At 48.6% G+C, this 12,825-nt stretch overlaps 1 protein-coding gene across 3 annotated transcripts in view; it reads right to left on the reverse strand.

Moving 5' to 3' along the window:
* Positions 1-12,825, reverse strand: part of Kif6 (kinesin family member 6) — a 394,766-nt gene that overhangs the window by 103,543 nt on the left and 278,398 nt on the right. For all 3 annotated transcript variants that reach the window (XM_048805240.1, XM_048805239.1, XM_048805241.1), the window contains one exon: positions 2,514-2,622. In XM_048805240.1, coding sequence (XP_048661197.1) covers positions 2,514-2,622 — 109 coding nt within the window. The remainder of the gene's footprint in view (positions 1-2,513; positions 2,623-12,825) is intronic.

The following is a 12,825-nucleotide window of genomic DNA, read 5'->3' on the forward strand; positions in this document are numbered from 1 at the left end:
TTTGTTTAATTCATTTTCAAAATATACTTTTATTGCTTGGACTTGCTGTCTCATGTCTTCTCTAATATTCCTTTCCATCTGAGTTAGGTATGCCTTGAGTTCTTTCCCTATCCCTGTTTCTGATGCTTCTAGGTCCTCCTGTAGAATTAAGTTGTCCTGCATTGTTTGTACTCCTTTTTTCCCTTGTTTTTCATGATGTTCACGTTACTTTCCATGCTCTATTTGATTGCTGTGTTTCTGCTCTCTTCTATAGATTTGTTTTGGTTTTGTATATCTCTGTTGTCTCTCCTTTGTGTTGGTAAAGTGGATTCCGCTGGGAAGGAATTCCGACGGCCGAGCTCCAGTGATGTCACCTCTCTGCTATGGCGGGCCCCAGGCTCCTTGCCGGGGTGTCCGAATGGGGGGGTGGGAACGGACTGTCTCTGGTTAGTTTCAGCTCCCGGTTGCTGGCAGGTGGGCGGACTCCAGCCGCTCAGTTGCGCGGGCAGCTGGCGTGTGATCTGTCGCCGGCGAGCGGGCAGTCTCCAGCCGCCCAGTCGCGTGGGCAGCAGGTGGGCTGTCGCCGGCGGGCGGGCGATCTCTAGCCGCCCAGTCGTGCGGTTGGTTGCCAGCGGGCGGGCGGTCTCCAGCCGCCCAGTCGCACGGGCAGCGGGCGGGCTGTCGCCGGCGGGCGTGCGGTCTCTAGCTGCCCAGTCGTGAGGGCCTGGCCTCTAGTCCCCTGGTTTCTCCTGTTAGTCCTGGTTTCTCCTGCTAGACCAGATTTCCCCTGAGTGATGCCTCTCAGCAGTTCAAACTGTACTCTGGGCCTGCCGTTTGTTGAGTGTGGAGGGTGGCTATTGGGAACCCCGGCACTGTATTGTTTTGATTTTTTCTGCTTGCCCCTCCCCCAGCGCTGGCAAGACAGTTTTCATTTTCGCCATTGATGGGAGGGGGAGTTGGAGGTCAGGTGTCTCTAGCTTTCCCCGCGTCTTTATGCAGGCTCGCTCTGATAATCCCTCCCCCGGAAAGCCTAGGTGAGATTTTATGCGAATTCCCCGCTGTATGGGAGATGAGCTGAGTAACACGCACCTGTTTTACTGTTGCAATCTGTCGGAGAGTGGCGGTGGTTACTTCAGCTCTCCAAGATGGTGGCCGCTGGTTTCCCTGGTGGAGTTTCCGTTGTGGGGGATAGAACTGTACCGCTTCCTTCCCCGTCTGAAATCCCGTTGGCCTGGTCTTGACTGGTTTTCTCTTTCTGCTTCCTCTGAGGGCTGAGCCCCTGAGCTTAGGGTTCCCTTCCTACCTGTCTTCCAGAAGCCTTGCCGCCTTGGCGCCTCTCCTTGTGTCTTAACCTCTCTTTGTCACTGGCTTGCTTCAGTGGCCTAATCTTGGCCATTCCCCGCCATTCTGAAACCACCTTCACTTCTCCTTAAAGCTCCTCCACCCCTTTTCCAAAAAAAAAAAAGTGTCTTTCATTCAGTATAAAACTTTTGAATGCGTTCTCTTTTTCGATGCTAGGGATGAAACCCAAGGCTTCAGGTGGTGGCGCAAGTGCTCTGCCGCTGAGCTGCACCCTGGCCCAGGAATGCACGGGTCCCTCAATTTCTTCTCAACCTGCTCCTTCAACCCAGCCCTCCTCTTGGTGGTCGTCTAGATGCCAAGATTCATCCCGCCTCCTGCCATCTGACTCCACTGACAATACGCTCCTTCACGACTTTCTCCTGGTTCTCTCCTCTCTCTGCTTCTTCTTAGGCCTCCTTTCCCTCTACCCTTCATTTAAAGCTTTCCCTGCTACTGGGTACTCAAACTGCCACAAGTTCTCCCCTACTTCTCAGACTTCCTTGAATTGTCACTGAGAAGCAGATGCCTCTCAAACCTGGATCTCTTTTTAATTCAACAAATCTGGTTGAAAATGTACTGTGTGCTGAGATCCAGAGCTGCATGTGATCTATAAAAGTTCTCAGTCTGGAGCTCGGTCTTCTGAGCAGTCTAGATGTGTCTAACTCACAGACTAGCGTCAGCAAATTATGTATCTATAAAGTTTTTCTACTGGGGTCCAGAATCTTCGCTGTCTGCTCCAACTGTGGTCTAAAGAATGTACCAAAGGCCCTGAGTCATGAGATGTGCATCTATTTCCTATGACTAAGAAGTGCAGGACAGCCATCAGCAACACCTGGGGTTCTAAGCATATAGCTTGGATCATTGATCTTTTTTCCCCTGCCTTTGGAACAGGCATTGATAAAGTCTAAATTAATAAGTATTAATGTATGGCATGAGAATTGTATATAGAGTTAATGCTGTTGGCAACTGCCCCCGTCCTAAGAGTTGCTCACCCTGACGTGACTGGCTTGACGAGGCTCACACATGCAAAGGACAATCATGCCAGGTTGGACATGATTCACTGCCCATCTCCATGAACACTGTGCCTTTCTTACAGAAGTTACCTTGGGTGGATTAGGAAGGACAGAGCAGTAAATTTTGCAGGCTGGCCTGGCCCGCCTCCCGGGGCCAGCTGCTCTCTGAGACAGCCTTACCTTTGTTTCAGAATCTGTTTGTTGTCATCGATGGTAACGCTGTCAGCATGGTCCCTCTTGAAGATTTCAAAAGCCTCCTGGCGTCCTAATGACATTTCCTCTCTCATCCCTGTTAGGAGACACAGGCAAATGGCCTCAGTCACAGCATCAGGATCCGATTAATTTCATTGTCACTTTAGTCAGACCGCAAAGCCAGCCCTGGCTCCAAGAGGCCCATGGCAGAAAGGCTCTGACCAGACAGGTGGCCCCAGGCTATTCCAGCTGGCTGCTGACCCACTGAGGAGGCCCTTCCAGCCACAGGACACGTACTGCACCCTGCAGGGCTGTGCCTGCATGTCCATGTGACTTACGGGGGATGGGGTTTGGAATGTCTGATCAGAGGAAATGAAAACCAGAGCACCAAGCCCTGGACCACAGGACATCTGCAAATGCACTTTCTGCCATCTCTCAGGGCCACATGGCTCCTGGGTTCCTGTCATGCCCCACTCTGGCTTTCTGTTAAATTTCACCCTGAATTTCCAGGCATTTAGTGATAGGAATTATAATACAGACTGGGAGATACAGAATCTAGAAATTTCTGACTTAGTTTCCACATAATGATCCATGCTTGCTTTCTGTGGCTGGTGAGGGACCTAGGAGCTCCCCGGAGTCAACTTCTGTGTCACAAGACCATGGCAGGAGTCCCTAGCTGATGTCTCAGCATTTCAATGTCTGGCCTGCCATTGCCACGACAGGCCAAGCCCACTGTGAGGCCCTGCCCAGGGCTCAAAATACAGAGCCTCGAGTCAGAAACCAGGTGGCACCCCCGCACCAGGACCTTTTCATCCCAGTCTCCCAAGGCAAGGGACAGTGCAGGTGCGAGTCTGAGACGCCCCCTCAGTGACAGATACCATCACAACTGGGTTTTGAATGAGTTATTTATTATTATTATTATTATTATTATATTTTGGTACCATGGACTGAACACAGGGTGCTGAACCCCTGAGCCACATCCCCAGCCCCCTTTTAAAATGTTCTATTTGGAGACAGGGTCTCACTAAGTTGCTTAGGGCCTTGCTAAGTTGCTGAGGCTGGCTTTGAGCTCGTGATCCTCCTGCCTCAGCCTCAATCCCACTGGGATTACGGGCGTGCACCACTGTGCCCAGCTCAGAGACTTTTAAAAATGCTTCAGCCCTTGGTTCCTGTGCCCGGAAGTCCTTTTCCCCTGTTTCCACCTGCAGCTCTGCTTATCTTCAAAGCCCTGGCTGAGGCTGCCACCTCCACAAAGCTGTCCCCAAACCCAGGCAAAACAAATCCTCCCTGCACTCTGTCCTATCCAGGCACCTGTTGCAGGTACAGTCGGGTGGACATCATCCTTCATGACAATCCTTTCTGGGGAAATGCAAGTTTCTCAAAGGTAGAGTCATATTTTTATGTGAATCTCCGGTGTCTCGTTGGATGGCTGGCACTGAGAAGGTGCCCAACATATGTCTCCTAAATGATCTGGTAGGAGCCCAGTGGGCAGGATATGAGCCTTGCTGTAATTGCCACAGGAACACGGTCCAGGGCCATGAGGCTTTGAGGCCTAGGTTTCCAGAGACTCGCTCATCTGGGCCACATACAGCATCTTTTGCCTGGAAAAACCCATCTCCCAGGCTCATCGAGGAACTGGACCAGCTCATCTGACACCAATTTAATCATTACTGTGGTAAAAATAGCACTAGGAAGAATGTCTGAATGGTGAGGTACACAACAACACCCCACCCTTTTCCAATCAGAAGCAAATGGGCATGGCTCATTTCTGTCTCCACATCTGTCCCGCACACTCCGAATCCGGTGGAGCTGGGAATTGGTTGGTGTGAGACTCTGAGGATGGGCTCTGAGCACGAGAGATGTCAACACCCGGCACTTTTCACCAGCAGAGCCCACGGGAGTCGAGGGATTCATTCCCCACTTCTCCCCTGGCCCTGGCCCGTGTCCAGTGGTAACAATGGGTGCTTTTACTGCACAATAGAATCAGAGGGCGTGTGTGCATCTGGGAGAGTCGGAAAGACGAAAGCTCCACATGTACCACAGTGGAGGTTTGGGATCCCCAAAAGTGCACCTAGGGATCCCCAAATTGCCTCCCACAGAGGGGTTAAGAGAAGGCTTCTACCAACCAGGTAGTGGCAGTGGTGGGGCAGGGCGTGGAGGATGGATCATAAAGTGGCCATGAAGGAGAAGGGCTCGTGGCCTTTTCTCTTCTGTGCTCTGCTTTCTTGTGGAGCTGACGGTGTGGATGGGCAGCTGGGTGGGGAAAGAGCCCACTCAGGTTTTCCAGCGCTCATGGTACCACAATGGAAGTCAGTCCTGGGAGAACTTGCAATCAACTGAATCGTCCCTGGTCTGCCCTGAGTGGACAGTGGGAGCGGAAGGCATATGGAGTGTGCAGAGGAGGTAAGCTCAGGAAGATCGCTTGCAATTATTTTTAAAAATAATCTTAAAAGTTCTAAGAAATCTGGAGCCAGCAGCATAACATCTTATATATGAATCATCAATTACCAAAGATTCAAAATTTAGTAAAGTACACATGTGGGAAAGTTGCATTGGGAATTACTTAGGGACCCTGCTGATGACCAGGAAGATGGCATTAGCTTTCCTCCCACCATAGAGAAGTATTCTGCAAGTAGGGTTTCCTGACTGTGGTGATCACAGGTGAACTGTGATGATGGTATGATGGCCTTAATCCTGGCAGCTGGCTCCCTAGGTGCCTGCCCAGGGAGGCCATGGGGAGAGGCTGATCTTGTCCTAGTCTGAGGGGAAAGAGGCAAAGCAAGGCCGAGATGCCTACAGAGCCTTCAGGGAAGGCTACCATAAGGAGCATGAGACTGGGGTCCACAGAGAGAGGCCCATGGGAAGGACCCCAAAGGAGCTGAAGTGTGCGGGCTGGGTCTCCGTCTCAGCCTTCTCCTGTCCATCCCCTTCTGCCCATTTAGAGTCCACATTCGACTTTTTTTTTTCCCCATTGTACTAATACATCAGATCTCAGTCCAATTTGGGGTCACTCACAACATTAATGAACGACTGTTTCCCCCAACTTTTCATTTATTAGAGCGATGTCTCAACTTCTTTTTCCTATGAGGATTTAGAAAGCAGGCTCTTTCTCCTGTGACAAGCTCTTGTCCTGAAGCACACACTGTATGTGTTAGGAGCAAGAGTGTTTGAAAGCTCACCTTGCTAATGAGACAATCATCTATTTATTTATTCCTTCAAGATGTGTTTATTTATCTTAGGCGCTGTGCTAGGCATGTGACAGAGATGCAAAACCCAAGAAGGCAATTAAAGCTTTGATCTTTGTGTTTAAAGAGTTCAAAGTCTAGTCAGAGAGAAAGGAAAGTGAACAAATAATCACACTGCTGTGAGCTGCAGGGAGCTGTGTCCAGCACCAGGAGACAGGGAGGAAGAGGGGCAGGAGACCGCTAGAGGAGGGGGCATGTGACTTCATGTGAAGGGATTCTGAAGATGGTGCACCATTTGCCAGGTGGGGATGAAGAACAGTGGAGGGGTCAGAGGGGTGTGAATTAAAAGGGCAACCTGACCAATACGGGCAGTTCTGCCCTCCATGGGAATGACATTTGCATGGTTATAGAAAAGGAGGGGAGGTAAAGGTTGCCCAGCTTTTAGAGGCAATTAGTTCTGCTCGTCAATAGATTTTTTCCAGGGAAAGTAGGTCTGATGGAAAGGGCAAAGTGGGTGGCATCCAAAATGGCCTGCTAGTAGATTCACCCATGAGATCAGGCTCGAATTAGTGCCTATTTTGCCCAAAGCTTTATATATATTTTTTTCACAGTATTACAGAAAACCAGAACCCTGAATTCTGTTGACTATTTACATAGTGTATTTGATATGTTAATAAGTTCTGTTAATTATTTATAGAATTTGTGAGCTCCTAGGGGCAAGGATTCTTGTCAGTTTTGTTTGTAGCAGTATTTCTAGCACTTGACCAGTCCCTGGTACCATGGAGGAACTCAACTGTCTTCTATTGATCCTAGAGCCTTGCACATGCTAGACAAGTGCTCTGTCACTGAGCTACATCCTAAGCCTTTTCGTAAATGAATTATTTTGAGACAGAATCTTGAAAGTTGCCTAGGCTGGACTCAAACTAGTGATCCTCCTGCCTCAGCATCCCAAGAAGCTGACATTACAAGTCTGTGCCACCATGCTTGGCACAATTAGATGTCTTTTGAATGAATGAGTGGGCAAATGTCTTCCCTTTTTTTAGACTATGTTGCTACTGGGGAAGTGAAACAGGCCGGCACTGCCCTCTACCACCATGCTCCTGGGGGGGGTTCATCCCCTCTGTGATGTGTCTTAGAAAATTCCCCATTAGGGGTTATTGCGCTTAACAGCCCACTATTAGAGATGAATTCCAACTCCAAGAAGCTTTTATAAAAATGCAACAAGCCTTGAAGGTATCACTATTTTAGGGTGAGCAAAGAAAAATTCTACAATTTGTTGACAACTAGCTAACAGGTCCTACAAAGACAGACATGCTACTTTCTTCCCAAATTGGTCTGTCAGAATCGGCTCCTCATCAAGGTGAAGGGTCTCAGAGTGCTGACCTGCTGTGCTCATTTCTAGCTCCTCTTTGTGTTTAGTGAATTTCAGCCATAGGTCCCAGCCCTGAATCCCAGAAAGTATGGATGATGACGAGGGCCTCTCTGGCTTGCTGAGCTGCAGGGCCACGTGGGTAAACCTACAGGAGATGCCCCAAACACAGCACTGCATTTCCAGGTTATGGGCTGATGGAAAAATATTTATAAGACCCAAAGGCATAAACTCTTCTGGATTTTGATAACTGATTAAAGAGCACTTTGGTAGAAATGGCAGTCAACAGTTTTTAAAAACTAGCTTTGGAGTTGGATTTCTGAAAATATCAGGCATCCAAATTCACATGTGTTGGCCTCTTATGTTTTAATTCTCTCTCTCTCTCTCTCTCTCTCTGTGTGTGTGTGTGTGTATAGTAATGTATATATTTTATTTATTTATTTTTTAATTTGGTACCGGGGTTGAACCCAGGGGCACTCTACCACTGAGCAAATCCCCAGCCCTATTTTGTATTTTATTTAGAGACAGGTCTCATTGAGTTGCTTAGTGCCTTGCTTTTGCTGAGGCTGGCTTTGAACTCTTGATCCTCCTGCCTCAGCCTCCCGAGCTGCTGGGATTACAGGCGTGTGCCACCCTGCTGGCCTTAATGCTCTTTTTTTTTGTCATCCTAAAATCCACTTCCTTATTTTGATAAAGAATATAATTCAGCACTTTGGAAGCCCTCCCCACCCCTAGCACAGGGTCCCATGGAAACCGAACAGGGACAGGGGACAGGGACAGGGGAGTTTGAGCCATAGCCCGGGCCTGCTGTCCGATTGCCTTTAGCCTGGAGCACGTGGGTCACAGCTTATTTTCCTGGCTGCTCCCAAACACCCAACTGCTGGTGAAGCTATTGCTTAAAAATCGACAAAAGTCAAATGATGGAGGGTTGTGTTATTCATGCTGAAAATGATTTCCTACTCAGAGCCAAAAATATATTTTCTTTGGGAGACATTTATTCATGCAAGACTTCAGTTTTCTCTGACTAAAGAAGAGGGGAGAAAAGAAGACCAAGAGGGAGTGATGAAAAGTGAGGGGGTGGCTTCCAAAGGGAGGAGGATTCAGAACACACAGTTTGAGTCTAAATGTACAGCGAGGCTCAGGGCTGGGTGGGGGACCTCTGGTGCTCAGGCAGGAAGGAAGCTGGACTGGGAGGGATGATTATCTACGGCTTGATGGCTGAGACTTTTGAAATGGAAGGTAAGGGATGGCTGTGATGGAGAGAGAGGACGGACACACCTGCGAGGCTGCGAAGGGACAGGCGAGGGGCTATGTGTTTGCATGTATTTGATATAAGGCTCTGTAGACGTGGAAATCTCTCAGGGGTGGACTTGGATGTGACACACAAACATATTCTCCCACAAATAATTAGAAAAGGACTCCAACCTGTGTGTGCTGAGTTAGAATAAATGGGCCAATGGAAGGAGGAAGAAGGATTTAGATGAGAGACATCGCAGAGCCAGGGGCAGGACGATCTGTCAAGGTGGAATGTGAAACATAAAAGACCAGAGGTCAGATCTCTTGGACGGACCGAGGAGACTCATCTAACCTACTTCCTGCTTTTGATTGACAACTTCTGGAGTGGGCTAGTACCAGGAGAGTTATGAGGATCAGAGGAAAGCTCAGAGATCCAACACCCTTGAGAAGGGTGCCTGTGACAGGATGTCCCCAAGGCCACAAAGAGGAAATGATTGCTACAGCTAGTATGGAGAGCAAAGGACCCACTGATGCTGGATGACTGAATGCATGGGAGGGGGAGGAGGGCTGACCCATCTCCCAGGAAGATTAGAAGGGACTTTGGAGATGCTGCCTTTACCTTCCTGTCCCTTCTGTGGGGAGGGTGCTGTCGCTTAGGAAGGAGGAGTCTTTTGGAAGGTACATGAAAGGCAGGGCTAGCTCTCTGCAGGCTGGGCCACCACTTTCCCCCCTCACACCCGTGCAAGACTCTGCTCACCCCTGGCAGCATTCTTGGCTGGGGAAGCTAATTACAGCATTAGCGTTCCCGCAGCGCTCTTCGGGCAGCCTCCACAGTCAATCATCCCGAGCACAGAAGCTCTTCCTTTAATAGATGGCTTCCAGATTACCAACCAATTAAATGACAACTGCCATTTAATAATGGTCACTACTGTCACTTTGATCATTCCTGGGCTGCCCGTTCCATCACCTCAGGAGCTGACATGCCCTGACATGCAGACGGCCCCCTGCCCAGCACGTCATCGCCCCAGAGTGCCTGGATCACTGAGGAGTCCTGCGCCCATTTCCTCCAGCACCAGGGTGATGGGGGTCACCGCAGTGAGCAGTGCCAGTGGCCATGGTTCTGTTTACTTGAAAGGGCCAGCTACAATTTAAAGGGCTGTTGGGTGGGTCCAGCAGGATATGGAATCTGAGGATGAGGAGAAGAAAAAAAAAACCACTTAGCCACGGCCAAAGTGGCTGCAGATGTGGAGACCAGAGATCAGATCTTTTGGAGTGACCAGGGACACTCATCTAACCTACTTCCTGCTTTTGACTGACAACTTTTGGAATGGACTAGTGCCCCACGACCTTGGGGTGAAAGGCCTATGCTCGACCCAAGCGATATCACCTGGGCTGGAGTCCTTGGATTATGACTTGTGTTGGAGTTTCCTCGGTTGCCACATGAAAGATGTCAAAGGAAAACCTTTAATTAGAAGATTCTTAGGGCTGGCTTGGACCAGGCCGGAGCAGAGCGGGCTTGGCAGGGGCTCTAGGGAGGAGAGCAAAAGGAAAATCTGAAGTGGAAAGCCACATAAACCTTAGGAGACCCACCCAATGGTGGCACCACATCTAAATAAATCAGATGGGCTCCTGACTCCCGGTGCCAAAAATCACACATCCCACCAGCAGCCCACACAGGCCCTGAGGTGCAGACCTCGAGGACTGGGTGGGGCTAAAGGGGCAGAGCTCAGGATGGGCTGTGTTTCCCTTTTGTCTTGGTGACTGTCTGATTCACCCTCCTGCTGCTGGGACTCTGCGTTGGGTCTTCCCCTGGGCAGGTGAAGAAAGACCCGGCATGGCATCGGAGTGGACACTCTTCTAAGCAGTGGTCCTCAAGGCTTTCTGCAAAAAAATGCTCATTTTTCCTAGCCTAGCCCCTCTGGAGTCTTTATTTTATGAGCGTTCTCATTCAGGACCAAGTGCCCGTGTGGGCTGCCTGGAGAAGCCCGTGGGTAGGTGCAGCCTATCCACGGGGTTGGAAAGCAGCCTGGGTCATGTTGGCACTTCTGGGTTTTGGAGTTAACTCAGGAATCTGGAGGCCAGCAACGTTTCCATTAAATGAGACAGCACGCTGTGGCTCCCGCTGCCAGGCTAAACTGGATGCCTCCTGTCTGTTCTATTGATTTTAGCCCATGGATGTGGCAGCCCTGAAGAGCCTTGGTGTCTGATTCCATGCCCAAGATTTGGACCAAGCCTGGGAATTTGGGTGGCAGGATGTGTGTGTCCTGACTTCTCGTGGGGAGCAGGGCAGGTGACTGACAGACCCACGGAAGAGAAAGGCTGGATTCCTCTTCAGTTAGAAAGAGGCTGCAAATTCTGCAGAACCTGAAACACACAGGGTTCCCTGAAGCTAAGCTGTCTTGGGCTGCTTCCAAAGGACTAGGTAACAGGGTCCTGCCAGCTGGCTGCCCCCTGGTGAGTCTAGTTGTCGTGTCAGCCTGTGCTTTGGAGACAGTGACTGAAGTGTTGCGGACATGCCCTGTTCTCCAGAAATGAGGCACTTCCTATCTATGCCTCAGGAGGAAGAGTTCCACTCTAGTCTCAAATTTATCTTCATATATTTTGAAAAAGAGAATTAGAGAACTACCTTCTAGCTCAGTAGCAAAACTGCCTGAAATGTGTGTGGCTTTAAGTACAATTCTGTTTCCATAGCTTGGAAGTAAGTATAAGGCAAGACAAAGTTTAAATATGCTACTGTTTTTAAGTCGTTTTGGGGTATATATACACAATGGAATATTACTCAGTCATAAAGAAGAATGAACCGATGGCATTTGCCAGTAAATGGGTGGAACTGGAGACTATCATGCTGAGTGAAATAAGCCAATCCCCCAAACCAAAGGCTGAATATTCTTTTTGATATGCAGATGCTAACTCACAATAAGTAGCGGGGTGTGGGGTGGGTGGAGGAAAGAAGAGAAGTTCACTGGATTAGACAAAGAGGAATGAAGGGAAGGGAGGGACATGGGAATAGGAAAGATGGTAGAATGAATCGGATAGAACTTTTCCTATGTTTGTATATGAATACACAACCAGTGTAACTCCACATCATGTACAACTACAAGGATGGGATCCTAATTAAATAAGTTATACTCCGTGTATGTACAATATGTCAAAATATGCTCTATTGTCATGTATATCTAAAGAGAAAAAATAAAATAGATGAATAAAAATATGCTACTGTTTTTTTGGGGAAAAAGATGGGGAAATTGTGTGTGTGTGTGTTTGTGTGTGTGTGCGCGTGCGCCTTCTACACACAATAGGGATTATTCCCTATTTCATAAACATTAACTTGATTTCCACGACTCCATTGGTGTTGGTGGCTAAGCTTATCAAGAACTCGACATGGGCTAGAGGCATTATATATGCTCTCTCATTTCTTACCATGACCCTGTCAATCAGATAGTAGTTGAAGTTGAAAGAGTTTAAAAGTGACTCTGAGTCAACAGTTGGTAAGTGGCAAAGCCATAACTTCGTCTTAAGTTTGTCTGACTTCAAAATCCTCCATTTTTCTTTTTTTTAGTGGAAAGGGCATATCCATTTTTTAAGCTTTATTGAGTTATGTATAATTGACAAAATCGTACATATTTGATGTACAAAATGATTTGATAGATATGTATGTTGTGAAATGATTATCACAATCCAATGAGTGACGACATCTCTCACAGAGTCGTCGTGTGTGTGTGTGTGTGTGTGTGTGTGTGGTGTGGGGTGTGTGTATGGGGTGTAGTGTGTGGGGGGGCCGGGTGTGTATGGGTGGTGGGTGGTGGTGGTGGGGAGAACAGGGAAGACCTACCCTTAGTAAATTTCAAGCGTATAACCCAGTGTTATTTAACTCCAGTCACCATGCTGCTCATTTTATTCCCCAGGTCTTAAGTCATCTTATAACTGAAAGTTTGCACCCTGTGACCAACAGCTTCCCATTTCCCCCAACCCGTGGCAACCACCATCCTTCTCTGTTTCTATGAATTTGACATTTTCCAAAATGCTCCTTTTTCATGCTGTGTTGCTAAGTGAAAATCATTTGCCAAGATGTAATGACCTCGTAACTGCCCGCAGGCCACTGATGTCAGTCCTGTGGGGTCAGGAGATCCGAGATGGTAAAGAAAGTAAGGAAACTTGGGAGGGTTGTGGGCTGGGGTGGGGGCTGAAAGCCATCAGTGCAGATGATGGTTCAGAAGAGGGGGAGGTCTCTGAGATGGGGACCGAGGAAGGCGCCAGAGGCCCGGGAGCTGCTTCCTTGGGAAACTGAGGTGGGGGCTGGGGAGCATGAGGGTCAGACTTTGGAAAAGCAGAGCTAAATGGCTTGTCCTGATGCCTTGACTCTGCCATTAGGACTCTGGTTAGCAGACTGACAGGTTTGATTAATGATCTTTCCCTAATCTATACAGAACTTGGGCTCTGAAAAGTGTCCATGATAAAGTGTTTTTTTTTTCTCCTCCTTTTCTCTCTCTCTCTCTCTCTCTCTCTCTCT

The sequence above is a fragment of the Marmota marmota genome, unplaced genomic scaffold (genome assembly GCF_001458135.2).
Source record: "Marmota marmota marmota unplaced genomic scaffold, marMar, whole genome shotgun sequence".
NCBI lineage: Eukaryota > Metazoa > Chordata > Mammalia > Rodentia > Sciuridae > Marmota > Marmota marmota.